This window comes from Gasterosteus aculeatus, chromosome Y (genome assembly GCF_964276395.1).
Source record: "Gasterosteus aculeatus chromosome Y, fGasAcu3.hap1.1, whole genome shotgun sequence".
Classification (NCBI taxonomy): domain Eukaryota; kingdom Metazoa; phylum Chordata; class Actinopteri; order Perciformes; family Gasterosteidae; genus Gasterosteus; species Gasterosteus aculeatus.
The window spans coordinates 1,615,881-1,639,304 of NC_135709.1; the positions used below are offsets into that span (position 1 = coordinate 1,615,881).

General features: G+C 47.1%; 1 protein-coding gene across 1 annotated transcript; it reads right to left on the reverse strand.

The window, feature by feature from the left end:
- Window positions 1-360: 360 nt before the first annotated feature.
- On the reverse strand, window positions 361-23,424 carry LOC120809255 (protein spire homolog 2). The gene is made up of 15 exons (XM_040162934.2): window positions 22,979-23,424; window positions 19,403-19,452; window positions 18,349-18,741; window positions 17,819-17,899; window positions 17,532-17,696; window positions 17,291-17,377; window positions 16,935-17,052; window positions 16,458-16,618; window positions 15,038-15,260; window positions 8,038-8,165; window positions 7,588-7,725; window positions 7,406-7,473; window positions 3,324-3,351; window positions 2,759-2,856; window positions 361-1,217 (listed from the first exon to the last, which is right to left on the reverse strand). Exons 1-15 carry the CDS (start codon window positions 23,271-23,273, stop codon window positions 950-952), a joined length of 2,301 nt encoding a protein of 766 aa, XP_040018868.2. The 5' UTR covers window positions 23,274-23,424; the 3' UTR covers window positions 361-949.

The following is a 23,424-nucleotide window of genomic DNA, read 5'->3' on the forward strand; positions in this document are numbered from 1 at the left end:
ACAAAGCAATTATATTCTTTAAAAAAAACAACCAGTTGTTGCTTTTAGTATATGGGATGATTTTATTATAAATATTTATTGCTCAACTAAATTTAAGATAAAGTGATGCCAGTATGTTTTAGTTATATCCTAAAAGTTTTCAGCGATCGTATGCAATGCAATGATCTTCTTTGACATGAGTTTTTATTTTGACCCGTGCACAATGGAGGGAAAACACTTCACTTTTAAGGTTTTTGGACGTGTTTAAAAATAGCCGCATAATCGTTGCTGCTATAGTGGTGATATATTGTAACAGAGCCGAACGCGGCGAGCAGCTTTCACACAACAGCACGAGGCCGAAGCAGCACTGGGGGGGGGGTGTTTGTTGTTAGATTTTATTGCAGTTGAACTTTACTTAGCGTACAAAACCAAGGCAGATTGCAAGCGCCCGTGAGAAGTGAAAGAGGCGGGACTTCCTTTTCGGGCTCGCTTAAAAATCGCCATCATCGCGCTGCGTCGGTAACGAAAGAAGAACAAAAATAAAAAAATGGTTGTGGCCTTGAGCCTCCGGCCCGATACGTTCACAGTGCCGCCGCCGCCCTCGCACCTCGTCCGGCCGCCCGCGGGCCTCACAAGCATATAACAATATAATAAACACACACTAAAATTCTGTCTCTTGAATGCAATTTAGGACACAAACAAGAAGGCGACCGCGGGGGGGGGGGGTGGTTTAAGCGTCTCTAGCTCCTCGCTAAAAAAGCAGCCACAGCAAAAGCTTCATAGATAGATAGCAGAGCATCCATTGTGTCCTCACTGGTGTGTCACCATTAAAACCCTTAAAGAACTCCTCGTTCTGGTTAAGGAGAGGGTGTGTGTGTGTGTGTGTGCGTATTTAAAGAGCTTGATGGTGCAACACAGTGTAGCACGGGAGCAAAGTGCGCGTGCGCGCAAGCATGTGCCAACCCCGTGATTAGGGAGGAGGGTGACACTGGGGGTGACACTGAGGGTGAGGCCGAGGGCAAGTCTGGAGGTGTGACTGGCGTTGCAGTTGCGGCCTCTGGGGGGCGGCCTCCCTCTTGGGGGTGTTGTTGAGGACGTCCAGACTGCGGCGGCTGGAGGAAATGACGTCGGCGACGAACTTGGTGCATTCGGCGCAGACGTCGCGCAGCGTGCAGCCGTGTGTGTACAGGTGGGGGAACTCCTCCTCCACGGAGCGGCGGGACAGGCTGCGCAGGGACCTGCAGAGGGGAATGAATACAGATGCGAATACAGATGCTGTGCCGACGTCTGCAACAAATCAAATCATCCAAATTCATCCGTTTCAATGCAACCTGAGAAAAAAAGGGAAATAAAAAAGTCTGAATATTTCTGCCTCTTCGGTTTTCAAATCCGTCTTCAGATATTATGGAAGCGCTAATACTGAATCACAAAAAGGATATTTTTGCTACTTAACTATATGAAAATATATGACATAAAATGTTCTCTCGGGCATAGATTATATTCCCTCATATTTCTCAATTGACTGCTCCATAATATACAATAATACTAATATATAATATTAATTATAATTTACTGTGAAAAAATGAAATATTAGGAATCCAACGTTTTGTCAAGTTTGCCCACTTGTTCACCAAGAGGATTAATGTGAGATATCTAACTAATTAACAGCAAAGGAAGTGAGGAAGAACGAAGCCGTACTTTATCTTGTTTGCCTTTAATCTAATTTAACACGACACACAATAAAATTGTGTGAGAACAAAAAAAAGACCAGTAAAGATTAAGGTAATCTTTACTGATATAAAACCTACTATTCCAGTCTCTCCCCCGTCCGTCTTCGCACAGGCACAAGGAGTGAGGGTATTGACGACAGCTGGGTGACTGTTACATCATGGCCGCTTAGAGGCCACGGCGCTGATTGTGTAACACCAGCATGGGTCGGGGGGTCGGGGGGTCGAGGGGGTTGATTGGATTGAGGGTAAATGGTTAAGCGGCCGTTTCTGCTCAGTTTCTGCTCAGTTTCAGCTCCTCATGAACCCTTGTTACACGTTGCATTCGTCACCAGCTTTGTTCTCATATTGTTTCACTTAGAATTCTATAATGGCCTTAAGGTACGACGTTATCCACATTATTCATTAAGCATAAAGCAGCAATTACACTCGTAGAATTACTGCTCGTCTTTGTAAACCAAAAAGTTTACCTCTACATGTGGACGCACGGTCGTGACTTCATACATTTGTCAGCATTGGAAACCTGTTCTGTCAGATCGCAGTGACCTTTTGACCCTCAAAGATGACGTTGGTCGAAGTTGAAAGGTATTTACTCAAACCGCCGATGAAACGTCGCGTTCACAAGGATTGAGCGGATGGCCGGCGGGGAACACAATTATCTCTGGCACAGCATTTTGTTTTACGTTTTTTTTCTTTTATCACACCACATCCAAAGATTAAACTCGGGCCACGACCTGTGACCTCTTGAACTGGGACGTGGTTCAAATCAATTCAGGGTCTGGACAGTATCCAAAGTCATTTTACAAAGCGTGTTGGTCTAGGTGTAAACAAAGTGTTCTCTTTCTAATCATGCATGACAATGTTATCTTCCCCCTGGTGGGGAGGTGACCAATATAGAACAACGTTGTTCTTTTCCATCTCCTTCAATCATGGACAACAATTCAAAATCAGACAAAATCGTGTCTTTTCGGCTCTTCGGTGCAATCTTTGCATTCTCAGTCAGCTTGTATGAATGCATGAGCAGTCGTCTCTACAGGTGAAGCCAAACTCACTTATAGACTTGGCTCTTGTGTCCGTGGCTCCTCGGAGTGCTGTGGAAGCCAACGGTGTACACAGGAATGTGGGACACCTTCTTCGAGGGGATCTTCATCTGGACCAAAGGAAGACGAACCGGAGGAAAATAACGACAGTACTTACACACGTACACAACAAAAGTGTCTTTCAAAGACACGTCCTTCAGAACCACACATCCCACAAGGCAACAAATACAAACCGGCAACAGGACAACAGAAGACATGATGGCATCACTCACATATTGTGTAACGGTGGAGGGGATAGATGATGATTTGCAATAACAGTCAAAAGTTTGGACAGATTTTCTCATTCAATGAGAAGGTGTATCCAAACTTATGACTGGTACTCTACAGGTCACGATGCATAGTATTTGGATGAAGTCCTTTAATTACTTAAAATGTAAATATATATATAATGATTTGAAATTTCAACCGTATACTCCTTTTGGCTACCAAACGCTGAGGCCTGGTTGAAAACCAAGTTTAACAACTTTACTAAGTGTTGAGTGTGGCCATCTATAACACTATAAGTTCTTAAAGTTACCTTTGCACTGCAGGAGCCACAGACAGCTCTGTAAGAGAAAGGTAAAATGAATCAATGCACATACAGGTTCTTGCTAGCTTGGATCATATAATGGGAGCGAGAAATATGTCCAGTATGGAGCTTCTCTGTCTGTCTCTAACCCCTTGAGCAGCTTGAGGTGTGTTTCTTGTTTGTCTTTGATTCTAGATTAGATCATGGAGAAGACATTTAAACTGTACTCCGTACAACCAGTTGTTAATCTGATAGTCATCTCTTCTGACAGGTCTCTTCCCCGGCAAGACAGATAGCTGGTCTAATGCTGAAATGACAGGATGACATGAATGAATTAATACCACAGCTTCGTGTTTGCTTTAATCTAGCAGATGTGTACCTCAAGCAGCAGCTCAGTCCATCAACGTATACCTTTTCAAACTCCACCAAGGAACTTAACTTCATTAAGTTCATTCTGAACTAAAAGTAAGACGATTTTGGACTCCTTGTTAGAACGTTCGTTAGTTAAAAAGACCCTATGAAAAAGCAAAAGGGAAGGAGCTACCCTGGCCCCCATTTGGAGCCAGGCCCAGACGGCGGGCCCAACAGCGAGCGTCTGGTGGCCGGGCTTGCCGTGGACGCCAACGGCACAGCCCGAAGAAGTGATGCGCTACCTGTGGGGAAAACTGTAGCGCTGCTACAAGGGTGGCAGTGACAGTGGGGGGTCTAGAAGGAACAGGCCTGGACGGAAGATGCTGGCTCAGGGGACGTGGAACGTAACCTCTCTGGGGGGGAAGGAGCCGGAGCTTGTGCGGGAGGTGGAGCGTTATCAGTTGGATCTGGTGGGGCTTACCAGAGCCTCGGCTCTGGAACCACACTCCTGGGTAGGGGATGGACTCTATTCTACTCTGGAGTGGCCCATGGTGTGAGGCGCCAGGCGGGTGTGAGGATACTCACAAGTCCCCGGCTGAGTGCTGCTACATTGGAGTTTACCCCGGTGGACAAAAGGGTCGCCTCCCTACGCCTTCGGGTTGTGGGGGGGAAAACTCTGTCTGTGCATATGAACCAAACAGCAGCTGGGAATATTCAGCCTATTTGAACAACCTGAATGGAGTCCTGCATGGGGCAATGCGCAAGCAGGCGTAAAGCGCAAGTCACTGTGAAAATTCGAGAGCGCAAATCGAGTTGATACGGCCGCGTAAATCAAACACCCGCAAGCAAATCTCCGTCTCGCGCGAGCAAAAGTTTGTCTCGCGTGAGGTATTTGCTCACTTGCGGAACGTGAACTTCGTTGCTCGCGAGGAGAATCTCTGCTTGCGCTCGAAGGTGTTTTCTACGCGCTCGCTGTTGTTCTTTTTAACAGTAAGGGGGCGGAGCCAGCCAGCATGTTATCTTCATCTGATTGCTTAGAAACCCCGTCTTTGGATTGGCCGGGGTGATGCATTCACACAACTATAGAAGCCCAAAACACAAACGACACCTCTCTGTAACCGTAGTGGACCGTAAATGACAACCAGCTACAACCATCATTTACCATGGTCAGAGCTCCCACCACCAACGACGGGGTCTCCTTTACCACAAACTGGAGACAGGGCATTCGGCACGATGTTCCTTGACCCAGGATGGTAAGTGATGGAAAAATTGAAACGGCCAAAAACAGCCGCTAAACGGCTAAATAATTCAGCCGTTTAGCTGACTGGATGTAGGCAAGATTCTTGTGTTCCGTTCACACAATGAAAGGGATCTCCAGCCAATGTCTCCACTCCTCCAGAGCCAACTTCACTGCCAGAGGTTCCCGGTTACCGATCATAGTTGGTCTGGTCTGAAGACAGGCGTCGAGAAAAACCCCCACATGGGTGCAATTTTTGACCATGGCCAGAGTGTTGGGAGAGAACACCACCCACCTCACTGTCAGACGCATCAACCCTTAACCAAAAACTGTAGAGAAGAGTCCGGTTGCACCAGAATGGGTCTTTCAATTAGCTCGATCTGCTTCAGAGGACCACCGGAAAGGAACCGCAGGAGATATGAGTCTGGTCAAAAGAGCAGCAACTCTACTGTAGTCCCGGATAAAATGGCGATAGAAGTTGCCGAAATCATGGAACAGTTGCAACAGCTTCCTGGAGCAGGGCTCGGGCCAACTCACATTTCTCGGCTTTTACGAACAGTTTGTTATCCAGAAGCCTCTGGAGTACCTGGCGGACATGAAGGTGATGTGAGATCAAGGGAAAAAATCAAAATGTCAACCTGTCAAACCTGTTCAAAAAATCTCTCAAAACATCGTTCAACAACGCTTGGAAAACTGCAGGAGCGTTGGTCAGTCCGAAAGGCATTACCAGGTATTCGAAGTAGCCCAGTGGTGTAGTAAACACCGTCTACCATTTGTCTCCATCACAAATTTGTACCAGGTGATATTCGTTCCTTAGGTCCAGCTTGCTGAAAATGGTGGCTCCCCGAAGGGGTTCGAAAGCGGAACTGATTAGCGGCAGAGTACTAACAGTTATGTTGTTCAAGCCCCGAAAAACAATACACGGGCGGAGAGTCTTATCCTTCGTAGTAAAAAAAAACCCTGCCCCCAGAGGTGAGGAAGATGCTCTGATAATGCCAGCAGCCAGTGAGTCATTAATGTACATCTCCATTGCCTCTCTCTCAGGTTGTGACAGGTAATACAAGCGACTTGAGGGAAAAGTGGAACCTGGTAGAGGAGATGCTGAAATGGGTGTTGGGGGGGCTGTCTTGGATGACACGGCTCTTAAACACTGCGTAGAAGTCTGGGACAGTGGCAAAAAACTGACAGACCGGGGTGGTGGTACCTCTCTTCAAAAAGGGGGACCAGAGAGTGTGTGCCAATTACAGGGACATCACACTACTCAGCCTCCCTGGTAAAGTCTACTCCAAGGTGCTGGAAAGGAGGGTTCGGCCGATAGTCAAACCAAGGATTGAAGAGGAACAATGCGGTTTTTGTCCTGGTCGTGGAACGACGGACCAGCTCTTTACTGTTTCAAGGATCATGGAGGGGGCCTGGGAGTATGCTCATCCAGTCTACATGTGTTTTGTGGACCTGGACAAGGTGTATGACCGGCTCCCCAAAGAGATCATGTGGGAGGTTCTGCGGGATCTTGTTTGGGTTTTTTATGGATAGGATATCAAGGCGTCGTCGGGGGGAGGAGGGTCTACAGTTTGGGGGATTGCGGATTTTATCGCTGCTTTTTGCAGATGATGTGGTCCTGATGGCATCTTCTGTCTGTGACCTCCAACTGCCACTGGAGCAGTTTGCAGCCAAGAGTGAAGCGGTTGAGATGAGGATCAGCACCTCTAAATCTGAGGCCATGGTTCTCAGCAGGAAACCAATGGATTTCCCACTGCGGGTGGGGAATGGGTCCTTACCCCAAGTGAGTTCAAGTACCTCAGGGTCTTGTTCACGAGTGGAGGGAAGATGGAGTGTGAGTTTGGCCGGAGAATCAGAGCAGCGGGGGCGGGATTGCACTCGCTTTACCGCACCGGTGTGACAAAAAGAGAGCTGAGCCGAAAGGCAAAGCTCTCGATCTACCGGTCCATCACCTCTCCGTGATCACCTATGGTCATGAAGCCATCCTTCGTGGTTATACAACCATGAAGGATGACCGAAAGAACTAGGTCACGGGTAGAAGTGGCCGAAATGGGTTTCCCTTAGAGATGGAGAAGCTTGGATTAGAGACGCTGCTCCTTTGTGCCAGTTGAGGTGGTTTGGGGATCTGGTAAGGATGCCCAATGCTGGGAAGAGGTCCCAGGGAAGGTCCAAAAGTAGGTAGAGAGATTATATCTCTGCACCGGCCTGGGAACTCCTAGGGTTCCCCCATTCAGAGCTAGTAGATGTGGCTCGGGAAAGGGAGGTTAGGGGTCCCCTGCTGGAGCTGTTGCCCCCGGGACCCGACCTCAAATAAGCGGAAGAAGATGGATGGACCTTCACGTTATCTACAGAAAATATATTGAGCAGTTCATAAAAAAATAAAATATAACATCAGGCTCATGCTCTAGTATCGCATTGTATCTCGGGAAAAACAGCATGCGGCATTTAAGGATGAATGTGGAATAAACATTTCAGAAAACGGGAGGGATGTCAGTCTTGATACCTTTTACACAGTAAGCAGGTAGATGGCCATGAGAAGATAGGGAATTTCACCTTGCAGCAGCAGCAAACCTGAGAAACATGCACACACACACACACACACACGCACACACACACACACTGAGTACCTCTTCCGTAAACACAGGAAAGTGGGAAGAATCGATTAGCTAAGTTCCACGCCGGTACCTTGCCTCGCTTCAGGTTATTGTAAAGCTCTTTGTTCGGAAGAAACTTCTCCATCTCCGCTTTGACCAGAACTCGGCGCACGTTGATGACCTCATCCACCGTCAAAGCGAGACTCTCCACCGGGTGACTAAACTCCTCCTGAAGAGGAGAGGAGACCCAGCAGTTTTAGTTGACTCTATATTGTCAAATTCATTTAATTTTGGGGTGAAGAATTCCTTCGAGGCATTTAAAGAAAAATACTCTTTATTATTTCCATTTCTATGACCTAAAGCTCCAGAGCGGCTTCTAAATAGACCTCCCACCAAGGTAATTTGCTGAAGTTTCATAATTCATGACATCAATCTGTCATACATAAAATATTGGACGTATGATATTATTACAACGACAGACTTGTTTCAATGAGTTTCCAGTGCGCTGTCCTTACCAGTGAGGGAGTTGATTCTAACTCACCATCAACTGGTGCTTGTCTCCAGCTCTGGAGCCGGACGGCGTGTCCGACCTCTCCGTGGTCTCGTCAACCGAGCTCAGAGACAGGCGGGCCGGGGAGGACGGCACCCAGCCCTGAACCGGGTAAGAGGCTTGGGGAAGAGGAAGGGGAGGAAGAAAGGTTCATATTCTCCCCGTGCTTATGCATCCAAGTTACTAATGAGGACAGCCATTGGCTGCGATGTAATCCCAATACATTGTCAACGGACGCCCGCTACATGAGCCTGTTTGTGGTTCGGAATCAGCTGGATTCAGGTTACAAAAAGTGTACGACAACATTACGGAGCGAGTCTCACTCAAGGAATCCGGCGAGGTGTAAAAGACAGCGGTGATTTCTACAACGTGGTTGAGGTCTCTGAAGTCGATTTGAAGGAGTGGATTTATTTGATTGTTTATTATAAACCTTCTGTATGCATTATAGAAATAACCCCATAAAGAAATTAAACCATTATATTCATCGTTTGTTTTTGTGCCATGTGACTTTTTGCCAGAAGACAACGGTAAATAGGTGAGTTAGATTATGAGAGATGAGTGCAGGTGTCAAAGTTTGTTGTGTTGGACAACAAGTGTAGCTCAGCCAAAGTAACTTCATGGTTTAGCTTATTAAGACAATGGGAATGCAACAGACAGCCCGTGTGAACGTTTATCAAAGATATTTATTGGTCCTTAGGTTCACCCTGTAGTCAGGTACTTCAAATAACACCCCGAGTCCGCCCTTGACGAGGGAACCAGCCCTCATGTGGACGTACATCGAGGAGTTGCCGCGGGGGATAACATCTTCTGCCACCTTCTCCAATATTGGAACAATTTCGACAGCGGTTGTGCCCATTGTTCACGAGGCGACACGTAGCAAAACAAAGCTATCCCCCAACGGCCAAATCAAATGGGGACATCATCAGACAGTAAGTGAGACACAGCCACAAATCCCAGTCTAACAAGTCCATGAATTACACATCAGCCTCGTTCATTCAGCTCCGTCTCAGATCTCTGGCCTTCGTTTAGAGAGCTGGACGATCGACTCTGCTTCCGTGAATTATTCATCTGATTCCAGTGGAGTGATTCGGCCCATGCTGCTACATCTGTAACTTAGATCCCAGCTCAGTGGTTACTGTTAAAAAAGGAACTCACAGGAGGCTCAGTCAGTCGATGCTGGGAGGGGGTTAAATGCACGTGGCTGAATCTGGGTGCCTCTTTGTTCCTGCAAATGGAAGCTGTCAATTTGGCTCTAATGGAAAGTGAACCGGCTGAAAGAGGCCAGTAAAACGTCATCAGTTTGTCTACTTTGGATCAGCTGCAGAAGACACCGTGTTCTCAAGTGGACTCTGAACAGCCAGAGTGCTGTTCCAATTCCGAAGTCCGCATCTCGCCAAGAACGGTCATAATACCCGGATGTGACTCGCCCCGCACATTTTACCGAGAATCTAACTACCCAGATAAAATGGGCGGGTGTGTTAGTTCACCTATCTAACTGTAGCATGTTAATCACCGATGATGTCACCTATCTTACGGTATGTAGCCTCATTGATCACTATATTATATAGAAAAAGTACTATGAGTTTAATCACTATTGATGTAGAGACACAAATGAGGTTCAGGTTTAATTTAATTTATAGTGATGTTTGTGCATTCAACTGTACGAGGGCCACTACACTGGTTATCAGTTTCTTAATGTTTGAGTAACAAGAAGACAAACGGTAGGTGTGCACTTGGAATGTGCTACTGTCCAGTAAAATATGAATTTATTTAATTATTGTTACCGTATCCAACCTCCTCTTACTTTATGAAACCTTTATAAAACTAATGCAGTGTGATACAACAGCCCTGAATTCAATGTTCACCTCAGTTACGTTTTATGTGTTTCTTCCATCCAATATGAATACAAATGAGTTATACAGCTGTCAGTGTAAACCATTAAAGTTCAGCAACACCACAAACTACAGCTGCTCCTCTTTATCTTCTTTAGAAAGATGTTCGACTGTATAACAACTCTGAACTGATCCATTGAGATCCATCCATCCATCCATTGTCAAACCGCTTATCCTGCACACAGGGTCGCGGGGGGGCTGGAGTCCATCCCAGCTAACTTCGGGCGATAGACAGGGTACACCCTGGATTGGTCGCCAGCCAATCGCAGGGCTACACAGAGACACACAACCATTCACACTCACATTCACACATCTACGGGCAATTTAAAGTCCCCAATTAACCTGATCCCCAGAGCATGTCTTTGGACTGTGGGAGGAAACCGGAGAACCCGGAGAGAACCCACGCAGACACAGGGAGAACATGCAGACTCCACACAGAAAGGCCACTGGGTGGAATCGAACCCAGGACCTTCTTGCTGTGAGGCAACGGTGCTGACCACCACGCCACCGTGCCGCCCATCCATTGAGATATTTTGCCTAATTATTTTATGTCTGAGATTATATATATATATATTTACTCTGATGCTCCCAAGTCTATGCTTGCAAGTCCGTTCTCGCCGTCTTAATTATTGAGAAAGGGCCAGAGTTAAGCTGGAGAGCCCCCTGTTGGCAGAGTCATGTAGTGCATAATACATTAGATAAGACTCCATTATTGTCTAAGGATTGTGGATGGGTCACTGACCGCATCTACCGCACAAAGACACTAGAGCCCTTTTAAAGAAAACACAAAAAGATTACAACAAGACTCAACAACATCAAAAAGACTCAAACCAACTGTAAAGAGACACAAAACAACTTTGAACAGATTCAAATTAACTACAAAGAGACTCTAACTAACTACAAAGAGACACAAAACCACTTAAAACACATTCAAATTAACTACAAAGAGACACAAAACAACTTCAAACACATTCAAACTAACTACAAAGGGACACAAAACAACTTCAAACACATTCAAACTATCTACGAAGAGACACAAAACAACTTCAAACACATTCAAACTAACTACAAAGGGACTAACTACAAGGAGACACAAAACAACTTCAAACCCATTCAAACTAACTACAAAGAGACTACTACAAAGAGACACAAAACAACTGCAAACACATTCAAACTAACTACAAAGAGACTAACTACAAGGAGACACAAAACAACTTCAAACCCATTCAAACTAACTACAAAGAGACTACTACAAAGAGACACAAAACAACTGCAAACACATTCAAACTAACTACAAAGAGACTAACTACAAGGAGACACAAAACAACTTCAAACCCATTCAAACTAACTACAAAGAGACTAACTACAAGGAGACACAAAACAACTTCAAACACATTCAAACTAACTACAAAGAGACTACTACAAGGAGACACAAAACAACTTCAAACACATTCAAACTAACTACAAAGAGACTACTACAAAGAGACACAAAACAACTTCTAACACATTCACACTAACTACAAAGAGACACAAAACAACTTCTAACACATTCACACTAACTACAAAGAGACACAAAACAACTTCAAACACATTCAAATTAACTACAAAGAGACACAAAACAACTTCAAACACATTCAAACTAACTACAAAGAGACACAAAACAACTTCAAACACATTCAAACTAACTACAAAGAGACTAACTTCAAAGAGACACAAAACAACTTCAAACACATTCAAACTAACTACAAAGGGACTAACTACAAAGAGACACAAAACAACTTCAAACACATTCAAACTAACTACAAAGAGACTACTACAAAGAGACACAAAACAACTTCAAACACATTCAAACTAACTACAAAGAGACTAACTACAAAGAGACACAAAACAACTTCAAACACATTCAAACTAACTACAAAGAGACACAAAACAACTTCAAACACATTCAAATTAACTACAAAGAGACACAAAACAACTTCAAACAGATCTAAATTAACTACAAAGAGACACAAAAGAACCTCAAGCAGATTCAAACCAACTACAAAGAGCCACAAAAGAACAGATTCAAACTAACTACAATTACACTTTAACTACAAAGAGACACAAAACTACTTCGAACAGACTTAAACTAATGGACTCTAACTAACTACAAAGAGACACAAAACAACCTCAAGCAGATTGCAACCAACTACAAAGAGAAACTAAACTACTAGATTCAAACGGACAACAAAATGGAGAAAATGGAACAAAATGACAATACAATACGGAGACAAAAATAATTACACGAATACTAAAACAACTACAACAAGACACAAAACTCCAACAAAAAGAGAGAAAACAGCCATGAGGTCTGTGTTGTCGGGGCCTTTTAAGGTCTGTGGGCCCGTAGTCCCCTAATGTGTGGCGTGCACGGCACGCAGCTGGCAGGGTTGGCTTGCAGACTGAGAATGGATTCGAGTCGAGCTTCCGGGCTGCTAATGCACAAACCCTGGCCATGGAACAGACAACATGCTCCCTGTGGTTACGTGCGGCACACATTCCAAACCCATTAGCCTCCACCGTCCTTCACTCAGTTAGACTTCATCAGCACATCTTTAGATGTGACTAGAATCCCTAACAACAGCTTCACGGCAGATGTAATCACTTTCAACCCCCCGTCAGCAAGAACTCTAGGACCACTGGTTCAGCTCTTATTTCAGCGAGGTAGCAGTAATTTAATAAGGTTAGTGCTCAAGGTATAACCGAGGAGATTGGAAGCAGTGGGGACACCATGTTCCTACAACAACAAAGGCAATTTGGGTCATTAAAGGTCGAAAAACCGTTACTTTTAATGGAATAGATACACAGTTACAAGCGGAATGGAAACCATCAAAGTAGTTTCCAACTGCTCCGCCTGGAGGCCCTTTATAAAGGGGAATTATGTCAGTAGTCGCTGTATTGATGAGCTAAGTGCACAGTTTCACGGTTTGATTTCAGTTTGGCACAACGATATTAAATTCAACATCATGACCATCGAGTTTCTATTTCAATACGTTTGTCTATTTGCCACTGTAGATTTCTCATTCACAAAAAGTTACCATTAGATGACCATTTGCATATTTTAATACAACAGAAGTCATTTTCTTAATGTAATGAGCTGGAGACGTTTTGCGGTGATATCTATTTCATATTTCTATTCATCAGTACTATCTTTAAATGTGTACAATATTACAAAACATAACTTGAAACAATTTTTTAAAATATTCACTACAACACCAAATGTGCTACTTTTATTCCTATCTATACACGATATTTTTATAGAGAAGTCTATTCATACAAAATTATGATTCATACGTACATATTTTTTTATCTTCTGCTCTATGAAGTGATACAAAGAAATGTGTAACTTCCAAACCAAACAATCGACTCTAAAGAAAACGATGTGGCGATTTGAGTAGCTACGTTTCACGGAGAGAACATTAAGTGACCTCAAGTGGGAGCTAAACATCAGCTCCATCACCAAGAAGGCTCAGCAGAGGTTGTTCTTCCTGAGGCAGCTGAAGAAATTCAACCTGCCAAAGACGATGATGGTCCACTTCTACACGGCCATCATGGAGTCCATCCTCTGCTCCTCCATCACCGTCTGGTACGCTGCAGCCACAGCCAAGGGCAGGCTGCAGCGTGTCCTCCGCTCTGCAGAGAGGCTGATCGGCTGCAATCTGCCGTCCCTGCAGGACTTGTTCGCTTCCAGGTCTCTGAAGCGAGCTAAAAAGATGGTGGCCGACCCCTCTCACCCCGGACAAAACCTGTTTGTGCCCCTTCCATCTGGCAGGAGGCTGGAGGTCCATCAGGACTAAGACCTCCTGCCACACCAACAGTTTCTTCCCGTCGGCAGTTGGGCTCATCAACAGAGTCGGTCCCCCACTGACTGACTATAACATTCCACCGGTCACTCCCCTTCATACTGCACACGTCACTTTAACTGCAATTCATCACTTTGTACCTTGTTTGTTACTCGTTCGTTAGTGCACTTTATGCTTAAAATGTTTCTTTTAACGTTTTTAATATTTAAAATTTTTAACTTTATTCCCTTGTTTTATACTAACCCATAGCCTTATTCTACTAACCCATTGCATTAGCATTTCATTTTACTTTATTTTATTACTTACTGCTGTCTTGTCTGTCTACTGTCGCGCACCAACCGCCAAGACAAATTCCTTGTATGTTTGGCATATTTTGGCAAATAAATGTTTCCTGATTCCTGATTCCTGAAATATTAAATGACTTGTTGCTATTGGCCTTGAGCCCAGCCCTGGTTGCAGGGGGCGTTTTAACTCGATGTAGTCGGTTGCATTCAAATGCCCCGGGCGTGCATGACGGGGAGATGGAGCCCCAGCTTCATTTTGGTGGCGTGCTGCGCAGAGCTGGAACGGGATCCTGCAGGAGAACTTGTGTGCTTTGAGCAGCAACAGGGCCACCGTGTGTTCATCCATGGTGCACTGCGTGTTTCTCATCCGAAACACTTCTATTTTATACTGTAGAGTTAAATTCCTGATTCCTGATTAATTGATTGGTCTCACCCACTGTGGAGCTTTGTCGTTTTACTAATAATTATTTTCACTAATATTGGCATGTTCCTTTCGAAGCCCTTTGTAAACCCTCTTTTTAAAGTGGTCATTATAAATAAAGCTAATATTACTACTGACGCCTGAGCTGAAGCGCAGGGCGAGGTTTTTTTCCCCCTTGAATTCAAACCGTCTTCTCAATGAGCATCACCCGTTTTTATTTCCTTTGGTACTGAAATAATGTACCCATATTGTACTTGTGTACTGTAGACTAATAAATCCTCATAATTAACATATGAATGCTTGAGAGGGAGTCCAAGTGGACGTTTGTGCCATTTCATTTGGATTAGTTCATTCACAGAATCCTACTATGCTAGTGACTATTTCAGTGGCAAGTGTTGCTATGGCAACATGAGTTTTAAATGGCCATAACCCAGTAGTGACTTACTCATTGGTCATCAGTGAGGTCCCATTCAAAATGAGCGGACAGATCTCAAATAGTTTATCCAGACACTGTAAGTGAAGTGTAGGATCAGTCTACAGTCACACACTGACCTCTGTGATAAGGGGGCGGTCCGGCCCCAGTTAGCGTCCTGGACCGAGGCCTCTCCCCCCTCAGCCTGACCGGCCCCCCCAGCTGGGCCGCATCGGAGAGCGAGGGGAGCATCTCGGCGCGCAGCAGGGCCAGGTCGTGCTCCGAGAAGGAGCGGTCTCTTTTCAGAGGGGTGGGGGAGCTCTCCGTCCTCCTCAGCTCCCCGCAGTCTGGGGACTCCTCCTCCTGTGACGGAGGTCGGGGAGGGAAATAAAGAAAATGGTTAAGTGAAGGACAGAGGGCAACACACAATACTTCTAGAATATAACAGTATGCTGACACAAAACACGATTTTAAGGCCAAACCAAAAGAACAATGATAGAGAGGGAAATATTTTCTTTTACATTCAACTCAATTTTCCCAAAACACGCACAAGTGGCCGACTCCTCACGCCGCACCGCAGTCCGTCTCAGCTAAAGTCAGAGCAGACTGTCCCCCTCCGTCCAGACAGGAAGTCAATCGCACATCCCCGGACCAGCGTCCTACTGAAAACGGGTCCCAGTCGACAACTAGTGGCCTAGAAGACGCTTTAAGATCCCCATGCACATGAAATGAATATGCACGTGCCGTTTGTGGTCTCTTGGTGGTTGGTTGTTTTGTGTCCCTTTATAGTTGTTTTGTGTCTCTTTGTGGTTGTTTTGTGTCTCTTTGGGGTTGTTTTGTGTCTCTTTGTGGTTGGTTGTTTTGTGTCTCTTTGGGGTTGGTTGTTTTGTGTCTCTTTGTGGTTGGTGGTTTTGTGTCTCTTTGTGGTTGTTTTGTGTCTCTTTGTGGTTGTTTTGTGTCACTTTGTGGTTGGTTGTTTTGTGTCTCTTTGTGGTTGGTTGTTTGTCTCTTTTGTGGTTGTGATTGTTTTGTGTCTCTTTGTGGTTGGTTGTTTTGTGTCTCTTTGTGGTTGTGGTTGTTTTTTGTCTCTTTGTGGTTGTTTTGTGTCTCTTTGTGGTTGTTTTGTGTCTCTTTGTGGTTGGTTGTTTTGTGTCTCTTTGTGGTTGTTTTGTGTCTCTTTGTGGTTGTTTTTTGTCTCTTTGTGGTTGTTTTGTGTCTCTTTGTGGTTGTTTTGTGTCTCTTTGTGGTTGTGGTTGTTTTGTGTCTCTTTGTGGTTGTTTTGTGTCTCTTAGTGGTTGTTTTGTGTCTCTTAGTGGTTGTTTTGTGTCTCTTTGTGGTTGTGGTTGTTTTTTGTCTCTTTGTGGTTGTTTTGTGTCTCTTCGTGGTTGTTTTGTGTCTCTTTGTGGTTGTGGTTGTTTTGTGTATCTTTGTGGTTGTTTTGTGTCTCTTTGTGGTTGTCCTGGGTTTGTAGTTGTAATGGTATTTCTGTAGATGCTGAAGAATAAACTCTGAACTCTAAGAGACAACAAGGATTCCACAAAGAAGAACAGTGTCCCTCACCTCCGAGATGTTCATCTCCTCCATCTCGGCCAGAGTCGGGGCCTTGAGCAGGATGCGGGGGCGGGACGGCGGCCGGGGCTCCGACAGGGACAGGTCGATGCACGACGTGGATTTGACGTCACAAGGACACGTCTGTGCCAGGCAGGGCAGAGAGCCGAATGCTGAGGGGGGGGGGGACAGGAAGGTGGACCGTGGTCAGTCTGCCATGCCTCCGTCCCTAACTGCTGGTGGGCGCAGGATCGATTCTACCGACCAAATGCATTCGTGTTCATCAATTATTTGCATCTGGACTTGTTAAAATTCAGACTGTGGAGTCTTTACTAAAGGAAAACCGAATACGATCATGTTGCTCTGGGCATCACGAGGGTCAGCCTCGTCGTCGGTGAGGTTTTGGACGGTCAGTGACCGAATGGCTTTCTCCTGCCCGACATGTTCCTGACCGGCCTTAACCCGGTTCTGAAAGAAGCGCCGCCTTACGTCTGGAGCTGGGCGGCACCACCGGCCTCAGCTTCCTCTCCTGCTTGATCCCAGCCAGGACCTTTTCGTGAAGGGACTGCGGCTGCAGGGGCGGAGGGGGGAGGCAGCGCTCCGAGGCCTTACGGAGAGGGGAAAAACACAACGGAAGAAGGCAAATGGCATCATGACGCTGAGGGACAGGAGGACCAGAGGACCTCAACGCAGTTCTACCCAATCCCACAACAGACTAGTTCCCTGGAAGCTAACGTTGGCTTAATGACGTCCCGCATACGTAATACGTAGAAGCCAGTGTTCGACCTTTGGCTTTGGTTGTTAACCAACACTAGAACTACCGCGGCACATTTGTTAGCACTCACTGGTCTGAGAGGAGGTCTTGACCGGATGAAATCCAGTATCAATTCGTGGGCGTTTCTCTTCACTCGGGTGGGGATGTCCCCGTCCACCTGAGTACAAAAAAACAATCACACTTTCGTTATCCCTACAGGCCAAAGGTCCTCTCTCCTTCCTGGCATGGACGTGTTTACTGCTTCCATATCTGCACACTCGTATCACAGGTGGGGCTCCGTTGGTTGCTTTACACGGGGTCCGCTCTCTCACCATGACTTTGCGTAGCTGGAACTTGCGGGTGCGAATGTCCTGCATCAGCATCTCGAAGGGCGTGAAGCTGAACTCGGTGGGCAGCAGGTTGAACGGCTGCTCCTGGACCTTCTTCAGCTTCACTCCATGCCTGAGCTCCTTCATCAGCTGCACCCAGAGACGCGCCTGGGACGGACACAACAACAACAACAAACACACACACACACACACACACGGCGCCTTCTTGGGTCAAACCGCTGTCGCCTCGTCCTCGCTGTGACTTTGTGCTCTCGTTGCTCTCGTCTCACCCAGTCTGTGTGCTTCAGGGCGTCCAGCTCGGCCGTGGACTTGTCCTCCACACCTTCCTCTTTGGTAATCTTCTTCAGCATCTGTGCATCAAAAAGCATCAGTTAAGAATATATGTATATTTATATGTCATGAACGAGTGTTTCTCTGCAGCTTTAAAAAGCACGTTTCAAATCACTGCAAAGGCTTCCGTCCATCAATCGGTTGATGGTACCACTGGGGGGCGGAGGGGGCACCAAAGTCAGAAGATCATTCCTGCCTCTCTGTATTATCCGATCATTTCATTCAATCCTCAAAACAACAATTCAGAGTGCCAACTCTTTGGTTTTTGACGTTGCTTTAGTAAAGCAACAAGCTGCGCTCTCTGGTTTGCTCCTTTAAACGGGTCTTTAAGACAAGAACTCAAAGAGTTCTGTTTGATTCTATTCTTTCATGTATGTTCTAGATCTGATGACCTCGTCAGGAATTGATGTTGAGGTTGAACTGCCGTTGTATTTTCTAATTAGGGCCCTTGGTTCTTGGTTCGACGTACCTCCTTGGCGTCCCGGATCTTGGTGAGGAAGGTCCGCAGCTCCAGCGTCTCCACAAACAGAGCCCTGCAGACGGCCTGGTAGTGTTCCGGCGCCAGGCTGGGGTCGGCCAGCCGGGACGCGCACAGCGCCGTCACCTGGCGGAAGGTGGACACCGGCCTCACCGCTCCCTCCTCCTCCTCCTCCTCGTCCTCCTCGTCCTCCTCCTCGTCCTGGCCGCCGTACCCTTCGTCCGTGGTGAGCCTGCCGGCAGCGCGGACCTGCTCCCCGCCCTGCTCCCCTCCGGCCATGCGTTCGATGAGGCGCTCCAGCTGGGGGCTGAGCTCCCGCTCCTCGCTGTCATCCAGCCCCCAGTCCAGGGCGCGGTAGATCGCCACGCCCAGCGACTGGACCAGCTGGAGGAGATACACCGAGGGCATCAACAGCCTGCCCTTTAACGCCTCAATCCAGCCCAACACCTGCGGGCGTAAAACTGACACGGAACGACTGGTTTTGGACGACCCAAACGAAGGAACGCGTTCAACTCAGGTTGATTTAATGAAAAGATGGTGCAGCATGCACCAGGGTATATGGTATATAATGGTAATGGGACACACAAGACACACACAACAATGCTATTCTATTTCATTATCCCCAAAAATCCCAGAGGCGATGGACGCATCGGTGTCACTCCTCTCAGCGAGCGAGCCGGAGAGAACATTCTAGCCGTGTCTCAACGTCGCTGGGCTGCATCCTTGTAGCCTGCAGCCTTCAGCAGCCTTATATACCGTAAGTTATAAGTTATATTGCAATCTTAAGGGCGAGGAGATTCCATCAATGTTGGCAATAAAGTCCACAACAGCAAACACACTTATTAACTTGTATGTAAGGAGTTCTTCTTTCTCCCGGAGGGCCGCGTCCCTCGACCCGCGTTCGGAGGAGCCGACTGATCGGGACGGGCGACCCGCGGCCGAAGTGGCGTATGCGGTCGACAAAGGCGTCCTTGAGGACGCAGCCTAGCGACTCTTGAGACGCAGCCACAGACTCCACACAGGAAAGGACTTGGTTCTTTCTCACCTGACGCTCTGCAGCAGGTGGAGGTGGAGGTGGAGGTCCGTCGGTGTCGTCTGAGGAGACACACAACCAATAAGGGCCTGAGACACATCACATCTTACACAAAGTACAAATGTGGTCTTTTTAATTCCATTGAAAGGTTCATCATGACGTGTAGACAGCACAGAACATAACTATAGATAAAATGATATATATATATATATAGTGGTAGATTACAGGAAGAGGTGAGGGGGGTTGGTGATAGAGGGGAGGTCTTTTATGGACTTCCTGCCCAATGAGGAGCGGGTGGGAACAGTGTAGTAATTAATAGGAGGGTAACGATTCATTCAGTGAATCGATTCATCGATTTATATTCCTGCGATCCAACTGAATCGATCTGTGCTCCGCAAATCGGCATTCCAGACGACATATATCGATTACAAATCGATTGAATCGATACTTGGATACTGCACATTGGATTTAAGTACACAAGCGGTATGGATGCGTGTTTGTTTGTTTGTTTTTTAGCACTTAGACACGTTAAACGTTACTGATTCAGTCTGCCTGTCTGTGACGTCATCAGTACGCAGCGGCAGCCGCGCGAAACTCTGAACAACAACTAAACACCGCGTGGAGGAGACGACTGCGAGCGAGACATTTACAAACCAACTCATCGATCCAGTGGAAACATTTTGGCTTTTGCAAACACGGAGGTGTTCTAAATAAGTCGGTCGCTGTTTGTAGAATATGTAGAAGCCAAATAAAAAACCACGGAAACACGACGAATCTTTCCGGCCGTCTACTACGGCGCCGTGGGATTAAACAACGGCGACAGTCAGGACCTCTAGCAGCGTCACCGCTGCAGCAGCAGCAGCAGCAGGTAACTCAGCTCTGCAGACGCCTCAGGCCTCCAGCACCAAACATCACAGTAACAAGTTTATCTGTAAAGACGTGTGACCCTACAATGTGGTCTCTGTGAATTGATCCAAACATTGTGTAATTATTGTGTAATGTTTACATGGAAAATGGCACTTGATTCAAATAAAAGGTTAATACATTTGCCATTACTTGTTGTTTGCTTGTTTATAATATACATAATTAATTTAAACCTGATTTCCTTACAAGAAACAACAGGGATCTCAGAAACTTTGCCTGCACTGTCCAGTAAAGTTACTGAATCGATTTCAAGTCACTGAATCGAATCGAATCGTTCTAAATGAACCCAGATCGTCCATGAATCGAATCGGCAACCGTGAACCGCGATTCGAATCGAATCGTTGTTAAAATGAATCGTTACACCTCTAATAATTAAGGAGAGCATAAAAAGGGGAACCAACAACCCAACGGGGAGGAAGAAGAGGACAAACAGACAAGAACAAGTGAGACGTAGTTTCGGAAAGTAGAGAAAAGAGGATTTAATCAAGTGTAAGATTAACGGGATTGACCTGGACTGGTTGACTACCCCCCCAACCCCGCCCCCCGTGTACAGAACTGTTTGGGTGGAGGACCCGCTTGTTTATGACGTGGTAAAAGAAGATCTTTACATCTTTACCCCCCCCAACCGATGTCAGCAATGAGGCCTGAAATTCCTCCATCAGCAGGTCTCTGCAGAGTAGCAGGAGACAGATGGAGACATCAGAGAACAGGAGATGAAAGGAGAGAGTGAGGTCACATGGGGGGGGGGGGGGGGGGAGGCGGCCTCCTCCCCTGTCAACAGCCAGAACAGAGAAGCCACAAAGCGCCACTTTGTTCCCCCAGCGCGCGAACGCAACTGACACCGAAGGAGCGCCGAGGACTCCGTTAGGGGCGAGGAATCTGTCCCCCAGGAGACGAGATGTGGGGAAAACACAATAAGCCAGTTGGAGGCGTGGACGGGGAACGGGTGTTAGCGACATTAGCATCCTAATGACACCACATAGAAAAGGGAAGGGAACCAGTTAGCTGGCTGGTCTTAAGGCTCCGCGTCTCTATCTGGACTTTGACTTTGTGTTAGATCACCTCACCACGTGTGAAGCAGGGAGCTGTCGGAAGGACAGATAGAGGACACATCGGCTGGAGTATATTTAGAATACACGTTGCATCTGCAGTGAGGCATTTTTTTTTTACGAGGGACAATCCGATGTCCATTAGGCCCACTAAGGGCCTGCTGTCAGTCATCCACACTCACTTTAGCTTTTTAAAAGGAAAGGGGGGACGGAACTACACAAGTATTACGTTTCAAACCGCAGTACCTTTTCACACGACTTCGCCAGTAAAAGCAGAAGCCGTGTGCACATTTGTTGAAGCAGAGTAAGAGAGACGCGCCGTTATCTGAACTGAGCGGTTTACGGTTCACTAAAATGTTATCGATTACATCATCTCCCGGGTACTAGCGTCAACAGAAAGAATAAAAGTGAAGAGTACTGCAGCATGGTAGCCGCTCCCTACGTGCACTCTGCCCGTGCACGTGGCGCTGGCTTGGTTGGTTGGGAGTGCCAACAATAGCCACGATATCATTAAGGGAGACCTTCTGTGTACCCAGTTACGGTTTCAACACCGGGGACGCTATTTAAGTTGTTGTTCTATATACTATGTACTCTTGCAGGTGTCTCAAGGTTATAAAACCGGTGCTTGAGGTGAATATAGTTTATAGTAAATGTGGAATCTAACGTGGCACGCCTTCACGTGGCTCCCTACTAGTGGTTTCCTCTCCAGCCCGCCGGCCTTAAACTGGAATAGGGTGATATTTGGGATGAATCTGGCCCCTTCTGCCCTGCAAAGGGTCCTCTGGCCGGCAGACTTTTCCAGGGCCCCCCCTGTGGCCTTCACCTACAGCATGTCACTCAAAGAGACATGTAGCAACGAGGAAGAGACTCAAAATGAGCACAAAGTGACACAAAAAGACTACAAAAGTCACTACACAGTGACTATAACAACTTTGAGGTCAATGCAACTGCAACAACAAAGGGGACTTAGATAATATAGACTCAAAATGACAAAAGAGACATAGAACTTTTTACCAGTGAACACTTTAAAGTGTCCATAGTCCCACTGAGTAGAAGACCAGCCTGCCGGAGCCTCTCGATCTTTCTCACTGATCTATTTAATACTCAGGAGGAGTAAAAAAAAACCTCGAGCCTTCCATCCTGATGCTGATCTCCATCAGTGTACAAGTCATCCTTACTGGCATCAAGGGGGCGACGCGACGGCGGTGTCGGCTCAGCAGCGTCCATTACCCCGGGACCCAATAGGTCCGTCCCGCCCCGTGCAGATCTCCCTGTGGAACTCGGCTCATTTCGGTGGCGTTGCTGTTTGCGCAAAGTTTCCGGGAGACACGCGCGGGACTAAATAGAGTTCACCAATCCCCGGTGAACGCGGTTGCATTCGGCACCGGTGTGGCCAACGTAGTGGCACGTCGTTGGCCGCGGTGCGCGGTACACGCCGGGTCACCAGATGCCGCACCACTGGAACCAGGCGCTTCGCGTTTTTACCGATTCGGGGACACAACGCCGTTACGCCGAATCGAAAAGACGCTCTCGATATTTGGACCGATGTCGCTAGAAAAAGCACTTTTTCCTGGTTGGGTTCTGGCGAAGAGCGAAGTTAAGCGACCGATCCTACCGTCGCGCCGCCGCAGCGACACGGTTCCGTCCCTCTGCAGGAGGACGGAGGACGGGTCCTCCGCCCGGACGACTCCCCCGGCGGGCGGGCGGGGGCCCCCCCTCGCCCCGCCGCAGCACTGGTAGCACACCGCCCACGCCTGCTCCTCGTTGATGGGCTGCTCGTAGGACTTCAGCACCTCTTCCAGGGACAGTTCCCGGGGCTCGGACGGGTCGCGCGCCGCCTCCCCGCGTGCGGTGGGCGTCGTCCCACGCGGGCCCGCGTCACCGGCGCTTCTGTCGGTGGATCTGGCCATGGCCGCGACGGCGTGGGGCCCATTCTTCACCCCGTGGACACCGGGGCCATTTGTGTCGTCCACCGACTGCTGTCCGGCGCGGTCTTCCTCTGCGGTCCTCGCCGCGTCTGCCGCTCCTCTGACTGCGGCAGCGGAACCGCGTTACCGCGAC

What these genes read in the sequence shown, in the direction of transcription:
- LOC120809255 (XM_040162934.2), bottom strand. Translation starts at nt 23,273, where the DNA reads ATGGCCAGATCCACCGACAGAAGCGCCGGTGACGCGGGCCCGCGTGGG. An exon ending in ATAACCTGAAGCGAGGCAAG is followed by an intron (nt 7,474 to 7,587) that starts GTACCGGCGTGG and finishes CATGTTTCTCAG; the next exon opens with GTTTGCTGCTGCTGCAAGGT. An exon ending in GTGGCTCCTGCAGTGCAAAG is followed by an intron (nt 2,857 to 3,323) that starts GTAACTTTAAGA and finishes CCTTTGGTCCAG; the next exon opens with ATGAAGATCCCCTCGAAGAA.